The sequence below is a fragment of the Salvelinus namaycush genome, chromosome 1 (genome assembly GCF_016432855.1).
Source record: "Salvelinus namaycush isolate Seneca chromosome 1, SaNama_1.0, whole genome shotgun sequence".
Classification (NCBI taxonomy): Eukaryota; Metazoa; Chordata; class Actinopteri; order Salmoniformes; family Salmonidae; genus Salvelinus; species Salvelinus namaycush.
In genome coordinates, this window is record NC_052307.1 from 76,631,820 (window position 1) to 76,653,119 (window position 21,300).

At 45.7% G+C, this 21,300-nt stretch overlaps 1 protein-coding gene across 1 annotated transcript in view; it reads left to right on the forward strand.

Annotated features, from left to right (window-relative positions):
* LOC120049221 (transcription factor SOX-6-like) overlaps positions 1 to 21,300 on the forward strand; it is a 202,846-nt gene that overhangs the window by 62,283 nt on the left and 119,263 nt on the right. The window contains exons 4-5 of the mRNA XM_038995460.1: positions 7,877 to 8,117; positions 12,070 to 12,280. Of these exons, the coding sequence (XP_038851388.1) occupies positions 7,884 to 8,117; positions 12,070 to 12,280 (445 nt within the window). The 5' untranslated portion in view covers positions 7,877 to 7,883. The remainder of the gene's footprint in view (positions 1 to 7,876; positions 8,118 to 12,069; positions 12,281 to 21,300) is intronic.

Sequence of the window (21,300 nt, forward strand, 5' to 3'; positions counted from 1 at the left end):
CAAACTTTTCTGGGCAATAGCTGCCAGTGATGACCTCATAAGGAGCAGGCCAAAGACTGAGGCCCACAGTTCTCCTGCCATGCAGAAGAATACCCCCCCTCCTTTCATAATCCATTCTGTGTCTCCACTGTCCCTCTCTTTTTCTGTCCCCCTGCAAAATTACTCCTTCATAATTAGCCATTGTTCCTGCTCTTTTGGCGCGGCTCTCTGCGTTTTTTCAGGGGCCCCTTTTCTCTCCTCTCCCCCTTCTCTTCTCTCCTCCCCCTCTGTCCCCTATATACTCATTGTGTATCTCTAGGAACCTTGTGATGCCTGGCAGCCCCCCAGCCTACTTGTTTGGCACCCCCAGCCTTCTCCACAGCTCTCTGCACTGTGGACTGTGGGAGATGTTACACTTGGTTAGTTCAATCTGAACTCTTTGCTCTAAACTCTCAAGTGCATAGAAGTTATCTTTATAAATGACAGAAAGGACCTGGCCTGAATGGCGCTTTGTTGACTGTTTTCCTAAAAGGGCCCCCCACTATATTTCATCTGTCAGTCGCTTTTCTTTACCCCAACAATGCTTGATTGTTTCCATGAAAACTTCAGGTTCCACAGACAGGAGAATTCTGTATTACTATGTTCCTGCCAAATTCCGATCTCTGTTTTCCTTCCCCTGCACTCACAAAGGGCTCATAACTTACTGTCAACTGGGAGGGGAGCCACAAAGCTCCACTGTTGCTCAGCGAATAGCCCATGTTGGTTGATGGCTTGACTGGCTGTAAAGTTTGCTTAACTGCAGTGGCAGTGACAGAAGGCACTTTGGGAACTGCATCACCCAGAAGGCCCAGACCTCTACACGTTCAGAGAGTGAGAGAGAGCGGGGGAGTGTAAGAGAGAGAGAGAGACAGAGAAAGAGAGGGAAGGAAAAAACAAGTTGATTTTCTTGCCTCTCAATCTCTTTAGCGCCAGACTGCTGGCTGGACGAGAGAGTGGTAGTGCTGAGGTGGTGCAGTAGTTCTGGTGCTATTCTTTATTGTGGGTGCTGCTCCTATGTGTGCTGCTCCTGGCTGTCCTCTAGTTCTGTCCTCTAGTTCTGTCCTCTATTTCTGTCCTCTACTTCTCCTTCTCGTGGATGCCTTCTGAGACAGAGTACTGTGGAACAGATGGGAAAAGTACTGCCCTGGACGCTTGGCCTGTCAGCGTGTGTTCGTGAGTGTGTGTGATTGTGCATGTGAGTGTGTGTGTGTGTGTGAGAGAGAGAGAGAGAGAGAGAGAGAGAGAGAGAGAGAGAGAGAGAGAGAGAGAGAGAGAGAGAGAGAGAGAGAGAGAGAGAGAGAGAGAGAGAGAGAGAGAGAGAGAGAGAGAGAGAGAGAGAGAGAGAGAGAGTGTGTGTGTGTGTGTGAGAGAGAGAGAGTGTGTGTCTGTGTGAGAGAGAGAGAGTGTGAGTACCCCTCTGGCTCCTGGTGAACTGAGGAGGTGTTATGCCATCCAGCGCTGAAGTTGTCTCTCTTGGATCGGGAGGAAGAGGGCCAGTGGCGGAGGGGGCCATCGGTGGAGACGAGCGGCTCAGTTTGTAAGTGTGTGCTCCTCGACCCTCACTGGGTAGACAGACAGACAGACAGAGCCACTTCAGCGCTCTCACACCTGCATCGGCCTCTGTTGTCAGGCTCTGCCTAGCAGCTAGCAAGGGGGGGCAGGACACCAACCAGGCTGTCTAACTAATCCAGCTGCACAAGTGTTTAAAGTGAGACGGAAGACGGCTCCTCCAACAGGATATTATTGCAAATAATTTACTGTGCAAAGTAATTATGGATGCTGTGCTCTATATCTAAAGTGTGCACTTGAGGAGGCTTGCTTAATTTACTCTGGGTGGCTGTCTTTTTGAGTGTGGGTTTTAGACGGAGTAACTACGTTGGTTTCTAATAGCGAAAGCATCAGGAGAGTGAGTGAAGTGGGGATGAAGTGCTTGTGTAATTGAGTTGACTTTTTGAAGGGGGAAGGTCAACATTTATAGAGGAACAACTCTCTCCAGCTACGTTGTTAGGGTGTATGTATTTCCCCAGCCATTTGCAATATTTTTATATCATTACCCATAATTACTTCGTCCACTTGAATTTTTCTCCTTGGATTACATTTTTATATTATTGTCTGAAATATTTATCATGGAAGTGAGATGTTCATTTTAACTTTTAATTTGAACATCTTTATATATATTTATTTTTTTAAAGCTATAATGTCTAGCACAGCCATTCGTTTGTAGAATCCATAAAATCTAAATAATGTAAAATAAATCTGATTATCATAAATAAACTGTGAAATAGACTTCAAAAAGAATATGAGTTCACATCTCATCATCCTCATACAGTAGATGAGTTTATCTTCAAATATTGTAACCATTTTAGAATTTACAGTAAGAAGTAAGGAGTTCCTCTCCATCGATTTTTCGTTTACTGGGTCTCATAGGTAGTGTTAGCTGCTGTGGAATGTGTGTGTGTGTGTGTGTGTGTGTGTGTGTGTGTGTGTGTGTGTGTGTGTGTGTGTGTGTGTGTGTGTGTGTGTGCGTGCGTGTGTGCGTGTGTGTGTGTGTGTGTGTGTGTACGCACGCTTTGTATAGAGAGTGAAGGAGAGCGGTAGAAGCTGAATCATTATTATATGTTTATGTATGGGGTGCCAGGTTCATCTAAAACACAGTCACAATGGAAGTTTATCATTTAATTGTGCTAAACGGCAGTGAGTGTGTCAGTAATTTTCCAGCTGGGAGCTGTGAGGTAGCAACATGTTATTATGCCAGGTGAAGACCCTGTGGATCCCTGCTATGTCACCTGGGACAACAGTGGGGAAATAGGAGGTTACAAAGACCTCTAGAGGAAGACATATTTTTTCCCTTTGTACGTTGTACAGCCAGTCTCAGGCTCATATGAGCCTGGCTCTATCCATCTGTAAAATATAGACAATATTGAGTGTCTATTGAAAGGAAATTCAAAATATATTTTCAAATGTAAGGAAATATGGCCTTCAGTCCTCAAATGAGTTTTTTTAATGTATTGTAGATTGCTTAAACTAAATTGAATACTAGAACTTATATGAACTCTTTCTCTCTCCCACTATGTGTGTGAGCCCTGACTTGTGCTCTGGAGTAAAGCCTGTATCTTCTTTGTGTAGACTGTGTTGCTCTGACCATGTTCTCACAGTGCCTTCACTAGCATGGTGTGTAATGCATTTCCTCCCCTATAATGATATTTCATTAGGTGCACCAAATGGCTCTTGTGCTGGCCTGCGATAACTGCTCGTATTTACATTTTTAGTTTTCCATTGTTAGTATGGTGTAATGTTAATATTTGACCTAATCTCTTTGTTCTAGTCGATGTTGTCTAAAGACATCATGCTTTTTAGATCTTCACCCAATGTTCAGTTTCTGTTGAAATGCCTTTGTTTTCAAATAACTTTAGATTTTTCTTTAGAGAAAATCAAAAGATTCCAATAAGGAATATTTCCCCAAATCATTATCATTTATACCTTTTATTTTCTTCATTTTGGTGTGTGTGTGTCTATTTGTGTGTGTGTGTATGTCTGCACGTCGTTACCCATGGAGACTTGAAGCTCGGTCATAAAGCAGCTTTTTGCCATATCCAGCTTTCCCATGGCTATGTCCTCAAACAATGGCCCTTTTGTTTTAACAACTTATTTCATTATTCCCCCTGAAAACATTGGGTGGTGGTGTCTGAGGGTAAGGGGCTAATATTTTTCTGCTGAAGTGACCTGTGATTAATGTTGGGAGAAGAGGGAAGAGGCGTGGGGGTTGTGGGGCGCGAGGCAGGCGATGGGCGAAGGGGGGGGGGGGGGGGGGGGGCTGGTGTGGAGTTACTTATCACCATTGTCTATAAAAGGTCAGCAGTGTGAAAGAGCAGCGACAGCGGGCTGAAAGTCAGAGCTTGTTACGATAGAGGAGGAAATGCGATAGCCACAGACACACGGCCCAGTCAGAAGACCTAGGGTCCTCTAATGCTAACCAATTAAACAGAGGTTGTCGCGTGATGGAACATTATCAGTAGCAACAATTCATGACTCAAAGCATTCCAGGCCATATGAGCCTTCACTCCTAATCCTTTAAATGTGGGCAGTATTGTCAGCTATATATAGACCCTTTCTCTCTTTCACGTTTTCCTCTTTCTTTCCTCTGCAAAGTCACTGGGGCTTTGTCTGGGAGAAGGCAGGCAACATGTCATGCTCTTATTGATTCGTTTGGTTTGTTAGCTGTCCATTGTTATTGTGTAATCAAGCATGAGGGGAGACGGCTTGTCAAGAATTCACGCCAGAGAGGCTTCTTCAGTTTGCCATATTCTCACTGCTCAACGTACACAAAGGCACATATTGGGCTTCATTACTAGAGAAACACATTACATTATTGATAAGAGTAAAGGAATAGCAGCAGTGCAGAATGCAGTGTAGTTAGAATGCAATGTATAAACGGGTTGTTTTGTTGAGACTTTTTTATGAGTGTTTCACCAGAGCCTTGGATACTCTGTTATTCAATGTTTCACAATCCCCACTGTCGACCTGGACCCCAGCTGCTCTCCTACTCTATGAAACACCTTATGTTTTATTGTTTCATTCAAACAATTCTGGAATCAAACGCTCACGTTGTTTACCATTATATCCCAGCATAGGCTTTGGGGACTATATAATATACATATTGTTGCCCTCTGACATTTTCTGAGACTTATTGCAATATCCCTCCCTCTCTCTCCCTTCAATAATGAGAGCTGGTATTGTATAGGGCCTCTGAGAGGTTGGGGGGTGGGGCACCCTCGCTCTGTGCTCTCTTTAGCTGAGCGCAGCCCTCCCAGCTCTGCTAATAAATTATTAACCCACTGACAAATACTGTTACGGAGCCTGCCGCAGATCTGTTGCATTTTCTAACAAGATTGCTGTAGACACATGTTACAGGAGGATGGAGTCAGCCCTGTTCACTCTGTCTCTCTCACGCCTCAGCAGCTTGACTGATGGCTGGAGACCGGGGTAAAAGTGCCTGAGAGACTGAATATTTTAGTGGTAAAATAATACCACTTGATTTACTGTGTCATACAAAAGAAGTGCTTTGTTTCACTCTCGCACTCCATTGAAGACGGGAGCTTGTTGTGCTGGAGGCCCGGGCTTTTTGGATGCATGAATAAAAAATGTGTCGGAATCTCCTAACTCGAGCCCACCCCCTCCCCCTTCTCAAACCTCTCTCCTCCCCCATCTTCCTCACAGCACACCATCACTCTCAACATGCAAGTTCTGAACTTTGCTCTGAATTTAGATTTACAATGAACACTCTCAATTTCGAGACCATGTTCTATTTGATATTTTTATTTATTTTATTTCACCTTTATTTAACCAGGTAGGCCAGTTGAGAATAAGTTCTCATATAATTACAGGAAACTATTTATTGTCTGATTAAAATTGAGAGCTGAGTCTCTCTAGAGAAAACAGAAGACATCACAGGCCGGTCTGAGAGAGAGTGAGGCTCCTTCCCTCCCAGCACTATGGTACCTGACAGACTGGCCCTGTTGACACAGCTGCTGGGGCCTGGGTGATTAACATGGCCTGCCATTTTCCCATTTTCACCCTAACCACCACCAAAAATACTGATCTATAACTACGTGCCTCTGTGTGTGTGTGTGTGTGTGTGTGTGTGTGTGTGTGTGTGTGTGTGTGTGTGTGTGTGTGTGTGTGTGTGTGTGTGTGTGTGTGTGTGTGTGTGTGTGTGTGTGTGTGTGTGTGTGTGTGCCTGTAAGACTTGGATGTCCTGATACGTATATGTGTTTTCAACACTCTTTATTGTAATGCCTTGTGAAATACAGTAATGTGCTGGCTCTGAACTCAGTTAATGAACTGTATTTAACAATTCACATTGAGAGTGCCAGTCTGCTCTGCTGTTCAGCGCGGTGTGTGTAAAAGGATGGCACGGCTTCAAGTGAACTAGTCATTCTTTAGTGGAGCTGAGGCTGCTGAGCGCTGGCGGGCCTAACAGCGGCATGCGATGTGCACAATCCTCACGTACGGGGAGGAAGCACCTAGACTCTTGATCAGATTAATCTCACCCTGTGTCAAATTTGTTTTGAGCCCTCTGTGAATCCCATGCCATACATTTGGCAGAGTCTGGTGAGGTACGGTGGAGTCTGTCTGTCTGTCTCATGGTCCTCCCAGCAGGCAACACAAGGACACGATCACACCACAGCCCTTGACCTAGAATACCAACCTCTCTGTCTCCTTCCTCCAGCCCATAGCCTAGCTAAGGGGGTGGCTAAACCTCTGCCACAGTGACCCTGTGGAAGAGAGGATAATGGGCCAGATTTCTCACACCTTGAGCTCCCCTCCCTGTCTCTCCCTGTCTTCCCCTGCAAATCCCTGCCTCTCCCTGGCATAGAAGATGCTACAGCAGAGATGAGACCTAGACTTGAGGCTCACATGCTGTTTTCATTGTTAAATACCCAGCAGCTTAGATAGAGGCAGATCAGGGGCATGGGAAAAGAAAATGACCAGTAAATATGGACTGGCTCCTTTTCCCCACTTCAGATCAGTATTAATGCCATATTATTATCTCATTAATACCAATTACAAAATTCGATTTTCTGGCACAGTATTCATTTCAGTAATTGTAGGTCACAGCATGAGGGTGGCGTTATTAATTGTAAGAAGAGGCTAAATTAGCTGTAAAATTCTATGAGGGGAAATGTTAAGCTACATGAAAAAATGAAACACTGTTAGCATTTGTTTTCTTTGCACCTGATATGTCAAGTACACTCTTCACTGTAATATTCATGAAAGTGTGTGACAGATTTGTAAATTCTGTCTTCCACTGCCAGAATCGGATTTCCAAGCTGCTTAAGTAGGATTTATTGGCCTGGAGAAATAGTGTAGCACTGAAAAGTTAATCGTTTGCTAATTTGGAGAGTGGAAGTAAAAAGGAAGCAGCTTGGGGTTGGTGTTGTGTTTGGTGGCAGGATCATTCTGTCAACTGTTCAATTCAATCAATTAAGGCTCTTCTGTTAATTAACCTGTTGAGGACAGAGGGCGCTGTTTTCACTTTGGGGGAAAATCGTGCCCAATTTAAACGGCCTCGTACTCAATTCTTGCTCGTACAATATGCATATTATTATTACTATTGGATAGAAAACACTCTCTAGTTTCTAAAACCGTTTGAATTATATCTGTGAGTAAAACAGAACTCCTTTTGCAGCAAACTTCCTGACAGGAAGTGGAAAATCTGAAATCGATGCACTCTTCTAGGGGCTGCCTATTAAAGTCCGTACATTACTTTGACTCGTCATCTCCTTATAATTGTTTATCATAAACAAAAGCGGTTTAAGGCATTATCTGAATTTGGAGCACTAGAGAGTAGTGTTGTCATGTTTACTTTTATCTAGGGTCATTATTGACTGGGGCTTGACTGGGACACTATCTGGGGCTGTGTTAGAGCTTTAATGAGAGTGCGTTATGTGGTATAGTAACCCTCTTAGCAGCCTAATCATTGGCTGGGTGGAGGGAGGGAGGGTTGGGCCTGGCCCAGACACAGGCACCGCTCCAGCCTCATCTCCAGCCTCATCTCCACCATTTACATGAAACAAAGGATTAGGAGAAGCCCCATGGCCTGCTCTCACACCTCCTCAGCAGGCCACATGACCATTGATAGGATCTCTCCAACTTTGACTCAGGTCCAACATTGTTTTTCAGGGCACCAACAGGTGTAGGTTGATGTGAGGATGGTGAAACATCCAGCAAACCTGTCGTAAATACATTTTGACATCAGCTGTTTTGTCGTCCCGGTGTCATAAAACTGTCTGACGTTTAACTATGTGGCTTTGAAGTTTTCTGACCGGTTGTCCTATTCTCTTTCTCTCTTCCACAGCAGAATAATGTCTTCCAAGCAAGCCACCTCTCCGTTTGCCTCCGTCGCCGATGGGGAGGAAGCCATGAGTCAGGACCACCTGTCCTGGGATAAGGAGGAGAGTGCGGAGGCCCACGGGACGCCCCAGCTGCCCCTGCACAGCCTGCTCCACAGCAAGGGCTCCATGGACGAACTGCAGCCCCTCAGCAGTGTCCCTCCAGAGAGTGACTGGGACAGCATGGTGTCAGCCCAGCAGCGCATGGTGAGAGACACCACCCTGTAGACCAGTAAACCAGTTGACTAGTAGACATATTACATTTGCTAAAAAATACTAGAATAATATAAGTAGGAGTGAGGAATCATTGATACATCTTGTAATTCCTAGAAAACATACATCCCAAAGAATGAAGAGTAATATGTCTTAGCAGTGTTTTTGTGGATCTATCTGATATAGGGTCTATAGCTAGCTGCCTTACTGCTGTAATACTCAGTGTCTACTGTAATGACTCAGTGTACCCTTCACTATTTACTGTAGGTGACAGGCAAGCCATCAGAAGGTTTCAGAGGGTACCGTATTATTGTCTCTGTACAACAGTCTGTTTTCGAACGTTGTCAGGGGTGAGGTAGATTCCAGACAATGTTCTGTATGTTCCGTTGGTGACCTTCACCATTAATGACTTTCACCAGTGTCTAGCCTCTGAGTGTGAGTAAGCCTGACACACACACACACACACACACACACACACACACACACACACACACACACACACACACACACACACACACACACACACACACACACACACACACACACACACACACACACACACACACACACACAAAACTGTCTTGTCACTATGCCCTAGCAGAGAGGAATTTCTCTGACAAGGACACGGTCACAACAGAGCCCTCGGAACAATTTCAATGAAGACTTAAGACCATGCGTTCTGCCAAGCACTTGTCTTTGAAGTCTAAGCTCTCACGAGTGTCTTGAGATCCTCCCCACTCTAAAAGAAGAGGACAACAACGTATTGAGTTGCATTTTAACGTCACACACAGATTTGATGAAACTATAAATAGGGAGACAATACGACAGTGGAACAAAGTCTCTGAGAGGGTATCTGTTCTAGAGGGCCTGCCCGGGCCCCTCAGCCCCCAAGGCCGTCTGACTCCCTCACTAGAGGCTCTCTCTGGACCAGGATGCACTGGGGCCAAGATACAGGCTCAACAGCCACCCATTGTTCTGTGCTTGTAAAAGGGAACTCTTCACATGCCCAGCCCCTCCCTCCTCCTCCCAGCCATGGGTACTGTCTCTAATACTGTGAAGCCGTAGGGATCCTGGGACCCTCAGATAGGCAGCACCAAACCAACTATAATCAACTACATGTTATTATTAGGCTGAACAGGCCTAGAGATATCAACAGTAAAACGTGTATTACACTACACAGCATCCCAATAAAAATTCAATACCACAGTCTGACAAATTAAGACAGAACGGAATGTTGCTACGCTTCTTCTTCAGGCTGCATTCTATTTGTCATCAAAGAAACATCTCCCACAATATGTGTTGTTGTGTACATCTGCAGCAGGCCCCAGACAATCTGTGGAGCTGCTTTGATGTGTGTGGAGGAGAGAAGAGCAGAGGCACTTGTGGGCTGTAGCCGGGGAGGCAGGTGGTTGTTTGTGACAGACGGGCCTGCAGTAAAGAGACCCAGAGGGGCTCTGAAGTAGCCTTCCAGGGGCCACCCCTCCACACTGCAGTGGCTGCTGGGAGAGAGTCGCTGCCCCCCACTCCTCCTGCCCACCCACGTCCCACCCCCAGCCCCATCCCAGCCCCTTTGTCCCGGCTTGTTTTCTAAGGATGCTGGGCGGTCTGGAGACACTGTTCTTGTCGTCCAGTATGTAAATGACAGTCAGGAGATTGCTCAGGTGGTCCGCTCTTCTGACAGGCTCTAATTGGATCACAGGGCCGTTAGTGATGAAGGTAATTAGAATGGCATTTGAAAGAATGTTTTGTGCATTGTCTCCTGTTACTCACTGCAATCACTCGACAGCCTCTTGATAGAATGAAAGGATCCGTATGAAAGTTCATTCTATTCATTTTGGATCTGAGGGAGGAAATGCTTGCATTTAGTTTACATAATGTCAAATCCTTTTCAGTTTATTATTACTTCAATTATTATTATTTTATCCAGATATGAAAAACAAAAGTTTTTGCTGCCTTTTTGACTTGAGAAAAACCAGCCAATATATATATATAACATCTGTTGTCACAGTAAATCCTTTATTATACATTAAAAACCTTTTCTATAAGCCAGCTGTAAAATGATCTTGCTCTGGTTGATTGTTCTGCGTTGAACAGAAAATACAGCGAGACATACTCAAACCTCTAGTCTGAGTAGAGTCTATCAGATGGATGGTGGTGGCAGGCTGGGATTCGTACTGAGGAGCGACATGAGGTCAAGGAAGGAGGACTAGAACATGGGGCCATGACAAGTCTGCAGGTTAATTATAAAAAGATGAACACAAATGTACTTCAAAGCTAGCAACATTCGTTTTCCCCCACCATTGTCACATCACAGTTGGCTGTGGATTGCCATGGCCTTGGCCCTGCGTGACAATTACTTTTTACCATTAAATTGTAAACATTGAAATTGGAAAAGTGATGTGTCGAGATCCCGTCAGCTCAAGTTGACTTGGTACAGATGGCGCATGGGAGAGGGAGTGTGAGAGGGGAGAAGGAGGGATTGACAGAGAGAGAGAGAGAGGGGGGAGAGAGGCAGACGGCGAGAAGGCTGAAAGTGTTGCCTTTGCTGATTACCTGACTCCACTGCTGTGCCATGCGTCTGTGTGGGCTGTGCCCTGAACCTGCGCCAGCTGATTAACCCAGCGCCGCTCCCCACAAGCACCCTCCACTGGCCCTGGCACAGCCACAGCCACCCCTGCATAATCACCCCCATCCTGCCCGCCCAGCGCTGGGTGTAGACCTAGCCGCTACACCCCGGGCCCTGGTACTGAACCGAACCACCTCTCTGACTCCTCTGCCTGTCTGAGGATATTAAGCTTGGATAAAAGATTGCAACAGGAATGCCCAGTGTACTGTACATCACTCCATGTTCTTTGGGAATATCAGCAGATCCCACCCACTTCTCAACATCGTTCTACCTTCATGATGATCCTTTCTTCTTTGGTTGTTCACTTTCACTGTTATCTGTGTGTCCTTCAGTAGAAGGGCTTCCTCCTTTATGTGTGTGTTGAAGGTATTGTGTTGTTTTGTTGTTAAATGTCAGATCAGGCGGTGTTATACATGACACACAGAGCAGATGTGAGAATACACAGAGGTAAAAGGGTTCAACTCTTTACAGCAGAATTACCTGTTGTCCTACTCTCTGCAAGCTATAATTAAAACAGCCTTGTGTCTGAGAAGCCATGACCCAAGTTCTCTCTCTATCTCTCTCTCTCTCTCTCTCTCTCTCCTCCTGCCTCTTTTCCGTGTACAGAGAGCACCCAGCCATCAGTCTCAGACAGGACCCTTAGTTAAATACTAAACCACACACAGGTGGGACTGAAAAACAACAACAGCCTGAGACAGGACACAGATTTACGATGGCCCGCAGCACTCACCTGAGAATAGGCCTACCCTCGAAAATGAACAAATTACACAGCACTCACCCCAACACAAATGTACTCTGAAATGCAATTTAAGAAATTATAGTTGGGAGGTTTCTCTGTGTAGTTTCCCCGGAGGTAAAGTAGTGCCTGAGCACACGCACACACGCACACACACACACGCACACACACACACACACACACACACACACACACACACACACACACACACACACACACACACACACACACACACACACACACACACACACACACACACACACACACACACACACACACACACACACACATTATGGCTATGCCCTCTGAAAGTGTCCCTCATCATTTCACTACACTATTTTCACTTGCCAGATATCATTTGATAGAAGCTGTTGTTGTATGAAAGCCAGAGAGGAGTCATTTGATAAGGCCAAATCGCCCTGGGCCGCCAAAGAACTAGCAATCACTGCATTTGACTACATCAACTGACAACAGCCGATTAAACTCAGAGACAGAGAGAATACAAAGGGAAATACTAATGATTAAATCCAACCCCCTTTCTCTTTTTCTTTCCCCATCCCCTCCCAACTTCTGTTTTCTTACAGGAATCTGACAGCAGTAAAGTATGTTCCCTGTACTCCTTCCGGAATAACTCAACCTCCCCACACAAGCCTGAGGAGGGGGCCCGGGAGCGCGGCGACCTGCTGAGCGGATCTGCGTTCGGAACGCCGGAACGCCGCAAAGGAAGCCTGGCCGACGTGGTGGACACACTGAAGCAGAAGAAACTGGAAGAGATGACAAAGACAGAGCAAGATGGTAGGACACTAAGTACCTGTGTGTATGCGTACATATGTGTGTGTGAGGGAGTGTGTATGAATGCTTCCTTTTTCAAATGGCTTCAAACTTTTCTTTCCCACTCACTCTCTCTCTCTTTTAATTAAAACACACACACACACACACACACACACACACACACACACACACACACACACACACACACACACACACACACACACACACACACACACACACACACACACACACACACAGACCCAGACATACACAGACAGAGGCTGGGAGGACTGACGTGACTGTGTTTCCAGTTTGTTCTGAACCCTTTCCACAGTGACAAAGAGTGGGTGGCACTACACCTCAGCTTAAGTGTGGTCTCCCCCCGCTGCCAAGGCAAACTGTCAGGCCGTAAAACACATGCCACCGACCTGATGCCAGGAACATTACCTTTTTATTCTTCAACACAGAATGCTCTTCACTAAGGGCAGCATTCACCAGTCAAAGTCAACTGCACCTACAGACAAAATGAGTCCTGGCTATTAACAGGGATGCATGTGCCAATTTAATTCATTCAGTTTACTGTACCATATAGTACCTAATTTTCCTAATTTCCTCACATATCAAATGCACTTAATAGAGCTATATGTCACCCTATGGTAACCCTCCACTCTCTAGTCCTATATGGTATCTCACAGTACCCCACAGCACCTTCTGTCATCCTATGGTAACCCTCCACTCCCTAGTCCTATATGGTATCTCACAGTACCCCACAGCACCTTCTGTCACCCTATGGTAACCCTCCACTCCCTAGTCCTATATGGTATCTCACAGTACCCAACAGAACCTTCTGTCACCTTATGGTAACCCTTCACTCCCTAGTCCTATATGGTATCTCACAGTACCCAACAGAACCTTCTGTCACCTTATGGTAACCCTCCACTCCCTAGTCCTATATGGTATCTCACAGTACCCAACAGCACCTTCTGTCACCTTATGGTAACCATCCACTCCCTAGTCCTATATGGTATCTCACAGTACCCCACAGAACCTTCTGTCACCTTATGGTAACCCTCCACTCCCTAGTCCTATATGGTATCTCACAGTACCCAACAGCACCTTCTGTCACCTTATGGTAACCCTCCACTCCCTAGTCCTATATGGTATCTCACAGTACCCAACAGAACCTTCTGTCACCCTATGGTAACCCTTCACTCCCTAGTCCTATATGGTATCTCACAGTACCCAACAGAACCTTCTGTCACCTTATGGTAACCCTCCACTCCCTAGTCCTATATGGTATCTCACAGTACCCAACAGCACCTTCTGTCACCTTATGGTAACCATCCACTCCCTAGTCCTATATGGTATCTCACAGTACCCCACAGAACCTTCTGTCACCTTATGGTAACCCTCCACTCCCTAGTCCTATATGGTATCTCACAGTACCCAACAGCACCTTCTGTCACCTTATGGTAACCCTCCACTCCCTAGTCCTATATGGTATCTCACAGTACCCAACAGCACCTTCTGTCACCTTATGGTAACCCTCCACTCCCTAGTCCTATATGGTATCTCACAGTACCCAACAGCACCTTCTGTCACCTTATGGTAACCCTCCACTCCCTAGTCCTATATGGTATCTCACAGTACCCAACAGCACCTTCTGTCACCTTATGGTAACCCTTCACTCCCTAGTCCTATATGGTATCTCACAGTACCCCACAGCACCTTCTGTCACCTTATGGTAACCCTTCACTCCCTAGTCCTATATGGTATCTCACAGTACCCAACAGCACCTTCTGTCACCTTATGGTAACCCTTCACTCCCTAGTCCTATATGGTATCTCACAGTACCCCACAGCACCTTCTGTCACCTTATGGTAACCCTCCACTCCCTAGTCCTATATGGTATCTCACAGTACCCAACAGAACCTTCTGTCACCCTATGGTAACCATCCACTCCCTAGTCCTATATGGTATCTCACAGTACCCAACAGAACCTTCTGTCACCTTATGGTAACCCTCCACTCCCTAGTCCTATATGGTATCTCACAGTACCCAACAGAACCTTCTGTCACCCTATGGTAACCCTCCACTCCCTAGTCCTATATGGTATCTCACAGTACCCAACAGCACCTTCTGTCACCTTATGGTAACCATCCACTCCCTAGTCCTATATGGTATCTCACAGTACCCAACAGCACCTTCTGTCACCTTATGGTAACCATCCACTCCCTAGTCCTATATGGTATCTCACAGTACCCAACAGAACCTTCTGTCACCTTATGGTAACCCTCCACTCCCTAGTCCTATATGGTATCTCACAGTACCCAACAGCACCTTCTGTCACCTTATGGTAACCCTTCACTCCCTAGTCCTATATGGTATCTCACAGTACCCCACAGCACCTTCTGTCACCCTATGGTAACCCTCCACTCCCTAGTCCTATATGGTATCTCACAGTACCCAACAGCACCTTCTGTCACCCTATGGTAACCCTCCACTCCCTAGTCCTATATGGTATCTCACAGTACCCAACAGAACCTTCTGTCACCCTATGGTAACCCTCCACTCCCTAGTCCTATATGGTATCTCACAGTACCCAACAGAACCTTCTGTCACCCTATGGTAACCCTCCACTCCCTAGTCCTATATGGTATCTCACAGTACCCAACAGCACCTTCTGTCACCTTATGGTAACCATCCACTCCCTAGTCCTATATGGTATCTCACAGTACCCAACAGCACCTTCTGTCACCCTATGGTAACCCTCCACTCCCTAGTCCTATATGGTATCTCACAGTACCCAACAGAACCTTCTGTCACCCTATGGTAACCCTCCACTCCCTAGTCCTATATGGTATCTCACAGTACCCAACAGAACCTTCTGTCACCTTATGGTAACCCTTCACTCCCTAGTCCTATATGGTATCTCACAGTACCCAACAGAACCTTCTGTCACCCTATGGTAACCCTACACTCCCTAGTCCTATATGGTATCTCACAGTACCCAACAGAACCTTCTGTCACCCTATGGTAACCATCCACTCCCTAGTCCTATATGGTATCTCACAGTACCCAACAGCACCTTCTGTCACCTTATGGTAACCCTCCACTCCCTAGTCCTATATGGTATCTCACAGTACCCAACAGCACCTTCTGTCACCCTATGGTAACCCTCCACTCCCTAGTCCTATATGGTATCTCACAGTACCCCACAGCACCTTCTGTCACCTTATGGTAACCATCCACTCCCTAGTCCTATATGGTATCTCACAGTACCCCACAGCACCTTCTGTCATCCTATGGTAACCCTCCACTCCCTAGTCCTATATGGTATCTCACAGTACCCCACAGCACCTTCTGTCACCTTATGGTAACCCTCCACTCCCTAGTCCTATATGGTATCTCACAGTACCCCACAGCACCTTCTGTCACCTTATGGTAACCATCCACTCCCTAGTCCTATATGGTATCTCACAGTACCCAACAGAACCTTCTGTCACCTCCCAACTCTCTCCCCCAGACTGCAGACTGTAAGAAGAACGCACAGCGGAAAAACAAATGTTTGAAAGAGCCGCTACAACATTTCCCCCATTCTTAATTAGCACGGCACTAGTAGTATAGTGTAGTATTCAATCAGACTTGGAGCTCCCTGGGGACGCTGGTGTCTCATTCAGCGTCTGGGGAGCTCTTAGCTTAAGCGCTACATCACACGAATAAATTAGAAGTCAATTTGTTTAAAAATAATTTGTCGCTTTCTTTTTATAAAGTGTTTGTTTGATGGTCTTTGCACAGTATCAACTATCCTGGATTATTCAGTAGATCATCTCCATCCCAATATCTAATACTCCTAATAACAATATTAGATTTTTAGCAATGTTAGATATTAGATTTACGATAATTTCTTCAGATTCATAATTTATGATATTGTTGACGTATGTGTTTAATGGTAAAAACAGTATCTTAACTAGTATTTCTTCCCCTGTGGTCTTAATGGTATCGTTAGTTTCATCCCCTTGACTTTTCCAGAGATGATACCTTTCCCTCGGCACAGAGGACATCTCTCATGTGTCTCTGGTTTCTGATGGGGTTGTTTTCTGCGGCGGGCGCACTCCTCTGAGCCCTCTGTGGCGAAGGCGTGCGTTATGGTAATGAGCCCCAGCTGGTGAGGGCCGGTTGTTGCAGTAATTTAAATGGTCAAGTGCAGCTGGTAATCCAGGGCCGTATGTTAGCGCAGGGAGGAGAGAGTGCTTCAACGTGCAGTACAGCTGTTTTAATCTCCTGTTAATAAAAGAGCCTGGCCCTGCCTCATGCGCCATGCATCAACACCACCTAAATAAACTCCCTTGTTGGAGGAAATTAGTTTCTGAGAACACAGAACAAGACAAGAGGCTCACAAAGTTCAATATGTCGTCTGTAAGCTGCTGGAATGGAGAGATTCAGTGTCCTTATGGACGCTTGACACCAATTCCATCAGTAGAGATGACTGTGTGATTGCTGTACATCAGAAGGGATATTACAGAGTACACTGCGTAGGGCAGGCGGGTAACTGTTGTTACCATTCATAATCTATGTCAGTGTTTATAGAGAGCCTCTGTGAGCATCTTGAAAGGGCAGGATTAACCCATTACGGGCACACCAGAAGGTTGGAGAGCCATTTGTTGCCTTAATGACCTGGCTAATGTAAGACAAAGCAGCGATGAGCTAAATATATCACTTATCTAAGCTACAGTATGCTATCATGGAGACAACTGTTCCTCCTAATCCACCCTGCTTTAGTCCCTCCACTGGTCTGGATCACTGGAGTCTTCAGAGCAGAGCTAGACACCATCTGCTGCCATTATTCTGACTGAGTCCTCCCTGTTATGTCCCTGGTCAGGAATTTCATCTCATTGTGATGATTGATCAAGACTGAGATTGCTGACCTTAATGGTAGAGGGCATGAGAATCCTCTCTGTTTCACCTACTACAATGTAGACACTTGTTACTACACCATTAACTTTGAAGTTGTTTAAACTGGACAATGTATATCCTCTTAGATTCAATGATGAATGAGTCAGAAAGTGTCATTTAGATAATTGTGTGACGTTGTGCTAGTCCAGAGGCCATATTTGCTACTGAGCGATGGTAAAGCTGTGGACTGGGACAGAGAGCAGTCCTAACGGAAGATGACAGAGTGGGTCTCCTTCCGCCGGCCGGCCATGCCTCTTTCAGTCCCCCAACAAAACGTTGATTAAATGTATATCATCTTCAGGTTTCGCTGCCCTCAAATCCAATCAGACGAAGGTTGACCGCAACTTTGCCTAACTGGGCTGCCATCTCAGTGCTCCGTGCCTGAACCCGCCACAGTGGCCATACTCAGCGGCTCTACCGCCCTCCCACCCCTCCTCCGTCCTCTCTGTCACTGGTCCTTAAAGTGCTCTAAGTGCTTGTGACTGTGCTAATGAATGAAATGTCCTCCCAGCAGTGAGGACTGCATTAAGCTGAATAGCCACCTTAGCTGTAAAAACTATTAGACTCAGTGGCCAGGAAGGCTAACGATTGTGCCCAATGTTTATTTACTAGGTATTGTAAATGCATTATTTATGGAGAGCTTTCCAGACACCACTTGTCAAGAGTTAAAAATGTCAGTATAAGGTATTAAGGGAAAAAGAAAAATGGCCTCCATTATGAAGATCCAAGGTGACCTTGGTTGGATTCACATGCAGTTAGACCAGCTTCCTATAATGCACTAAAGTATGAATAATGGCTATAGGGAGTCAACACTGTGTTGTCCCCAAGACAAGGACAGGTGATAGTTGTGTTTGTTAGGTTTTAGCCTGTTCCTTTGGGCTCTATACAGACAGGTTGAATCCTTGCCAGCACAACCAGCTCTGGATTGGATTTGCGTGCAGTTAATGAATTCCTAATGTCTCTTTCTATTGTGCATTGAGTGGCATGCCGAGACATGTCTTTGTTCTTTATCGGTGGCCTGTCGAGCGCAACGCAATTTCTGTGCACGGAGGCATATCAGAAAGTGTGACATAAGCGATGCACTCAACCTGGTCAGATATTCGTCTCCTTCTTTGTAGTGTACTCTGTTACAGAGACTTGCTGCTTGCATCAGGGAATGTCAACACACAGGCATGCATGCACAAACGTCCTCTTTTTGCCTGGGCATCGACAGTCCTCTGCCTGTGCCAGTATAGCCAGCAGTGTCGTATTGCCAGGAGTAGTTCTAGCTGCTGTTCCAAGCTTGTTATATTTGAATCTATGTTTAACGGCCGGCGAGACTGAATGACATGTTTCAGGCAGGACTGTGGCAGGGCTGCAGGCTAACCCTAACCCCAACACTGACCTGGGAGATTGAAACATGTTCTAGGTCTATGTTCCCTTATGGAAAAAATACACAAGGCTTTTTAGATTTCAGGTTGCACTAGAGATTGCAGTACATAACATCTATATTCTGATGTAACGGAACTGCTTTTACAGTTCAACCTGGTGGTTGGCCTGTATAACAGTACACAGTATCTCACAGTGTTCCTGTGATGACTCTAGTCTGTCTGTGGAGAAGAAGTGAGAAGGAGAGGTCGCTCCCCATTGAGTTGGGATGTCCTGACCCCCTGGGAACAGGTGTGCATGCTGGAGGTCCTGTCTCAGAGGGTAACATGCAACCCTGGGTGACCTGTGACACTATGAACAGTTGCTAATGTGAAAGGGTGAGGACTTCTCCCCAAGGCAGTAACCCAACCTCCTTGGAGCTGAAAGGAGGTCCACACTCCACACTATGGTGCACAGGAGCCAGGCTATGGCCAACAGAAGCTAGCCGTGTCAGTCAGAGTATCTGGTTAGCAGTGCACCTGGACCACAGCAAGGCCTATTGACTAATTACCATACCAATGTGAAGCCACAGCACCTTCATCCACAGGGACAGTTCACCAAATCACAGCCTTCCTCTCTGAGGTAGAAGGATTTTGAAAGAGATCACACACATCAGCAGCAGATGGCCTCCACTGTGCGAGATGAGTGGTCAAATCGTGCTGTTTAGTTGGGTGATCTGAATGTAGGTTTCTCAATCTCAGTCATACTCTATGTAATGCCAATCAGTATATATATTTCTCCCATCGCTCTCTCTCTCTCTCTCTCTCTCTCTCTCTCTCTCTCTCTCTCTCTCTCTCTCTCTCTCTCTCTCTCTCTCTCGCTCCCCCATCTCCCTCTCTCTCCCCCATCTCCCTCTCTCTCTCTCTCTCTCTCTCTCTCTCTCTCTCTCTCTCTCTCTCCCTCCATCCCTCTGCATGTAGTTGTAATCCGTCTCTGGGCTATGTGTTATCCCAGTGTCTGTGGCAGTGCTGCAGTGTGAGTGTGGGTTTGTAATCAGCATTGTGTGCTAAGGAAGGGCAGGGTCATTATCCTCTATTACGACAGGGTGTGTAATGAGATTCAGGGATGGGAGAAAGCTTTGGAAGAGAATAGGATCAGCTTCAAGCCTTTGGCCTGATTAATACTGATGAACTCATGACTTAATGACTTAGTCCTAACACAGTCTCTGCCCCAATCCTACTGTCTCAGCCATGGAAGCTCACTGTAAAATTGGCTACAGGTGATTTGTACCCTTTGAAACTGTATGCGTAATACATTGTTATTAGCCAAGCTCAGGATTTTTTGTGGAAAGGCATTTTCATTCATGCCCACAGTATCTGGTTGTGTTCTTATGACTCACGTAAAGGTTTGCTTCAGAAATAATATAGTATAACAAGCTCTCTCTCTCGTTCCCTCTCCCCTTTATCCAGCTGCCCTGTCGTCTGGCTCTGTTTAATCCCACCTAATTAATAGGAATCTTTGTTATAATGATCTGTGGCGTGAGCCTCTGACTCGATGCATATGCAATGAGGCTGGAGACCCAGTCGCCTTTTTAATGTGTTGGCTGCTAGCCGAGGTGAACCTGCAGGTTTTGAGGCACGCTTCAAACACTTAGCTCTCCTCTACTCTCCCCAGTCCCCCAAACATCAGTCAACCGCTTGTTTCTCTCTTCCTCTCCTTTCCACTCCGCTCCATCTTCTTGTCTTCTCCTTTAATAATTGTCCTTCTCTTCTGTCTATCTGACTCCAACAACCTGCTTATATTGATACAAGTGACATATTTGATCAGTGGCTGTTGTATTTGTCTATGTTTGAGTATTTTAGTGGTTTTGTGTTTGTGCCTCCCTCTGAGTGTATGCGCGTGTGTGTGTGTGTGTGTGGTACTCCCTGTGTATAGCTCCATTCTTGTGTTTTTTATTCCTCTTGTGATACTATTTACATTTTTATAATTAAAAAAACAATTTTTTTACTCAATTGTTTTTACTTTTACTTTGGTAAGGGCTCGTAAGCAAGTATTTCACGGTAAAGTCTACACCCGTTGTATTCAACGCATGTGACAATTAAAAATATGATTAAATTAAAAAAATAAAACTGAAATACCTTATAAAATAGGTAATCAGACCGTTTGTTATGAGGCTCGAAATTGAGCTCAGGTGCATCCAGTTTCTACTGATCATCCTTGAGATGTTTTTACAACTGTTTACACCTGAGGTAAATTCAATTGATTGTACATGGTTTGGAAAGGCACACACCTGTCTATATAAGGTCCCACAGTTGACAGTGCATGTTAGAGCAAAAACCAAGCCATGAGGTTGAAGGAATGTTCCATAGAGCTCCGAGACAGGATTGTGTCGAGGTACAGATACCAAAACAGGTACCAAAACATTTCTGCAGCATTGAAGGTCCCCAAGAACACAGTGGCTTCCATCATTCTTAAAGGAAGAAGTTTGGAACCACCAAGATTCTTCCTAGAGCTGGCCGCCCGGCCAAACCTGGTACCATCCCTACGGTGAAGCATGGTGGTGATAGCATTATGCTATGGGGATGTTTTTCAGCGGCAGGGACTGGGAGATTAGTCAGGATCGAGGGAAAGATGAACGGAGCAAAGTACAGAGAGATCCTTGATGAAAACCTGCTCCAGAGCTCTCAGGACCTCAGACTGGGGCGAAGGTTCACACAGCCAAGACAACGCAGGAGTGGCTT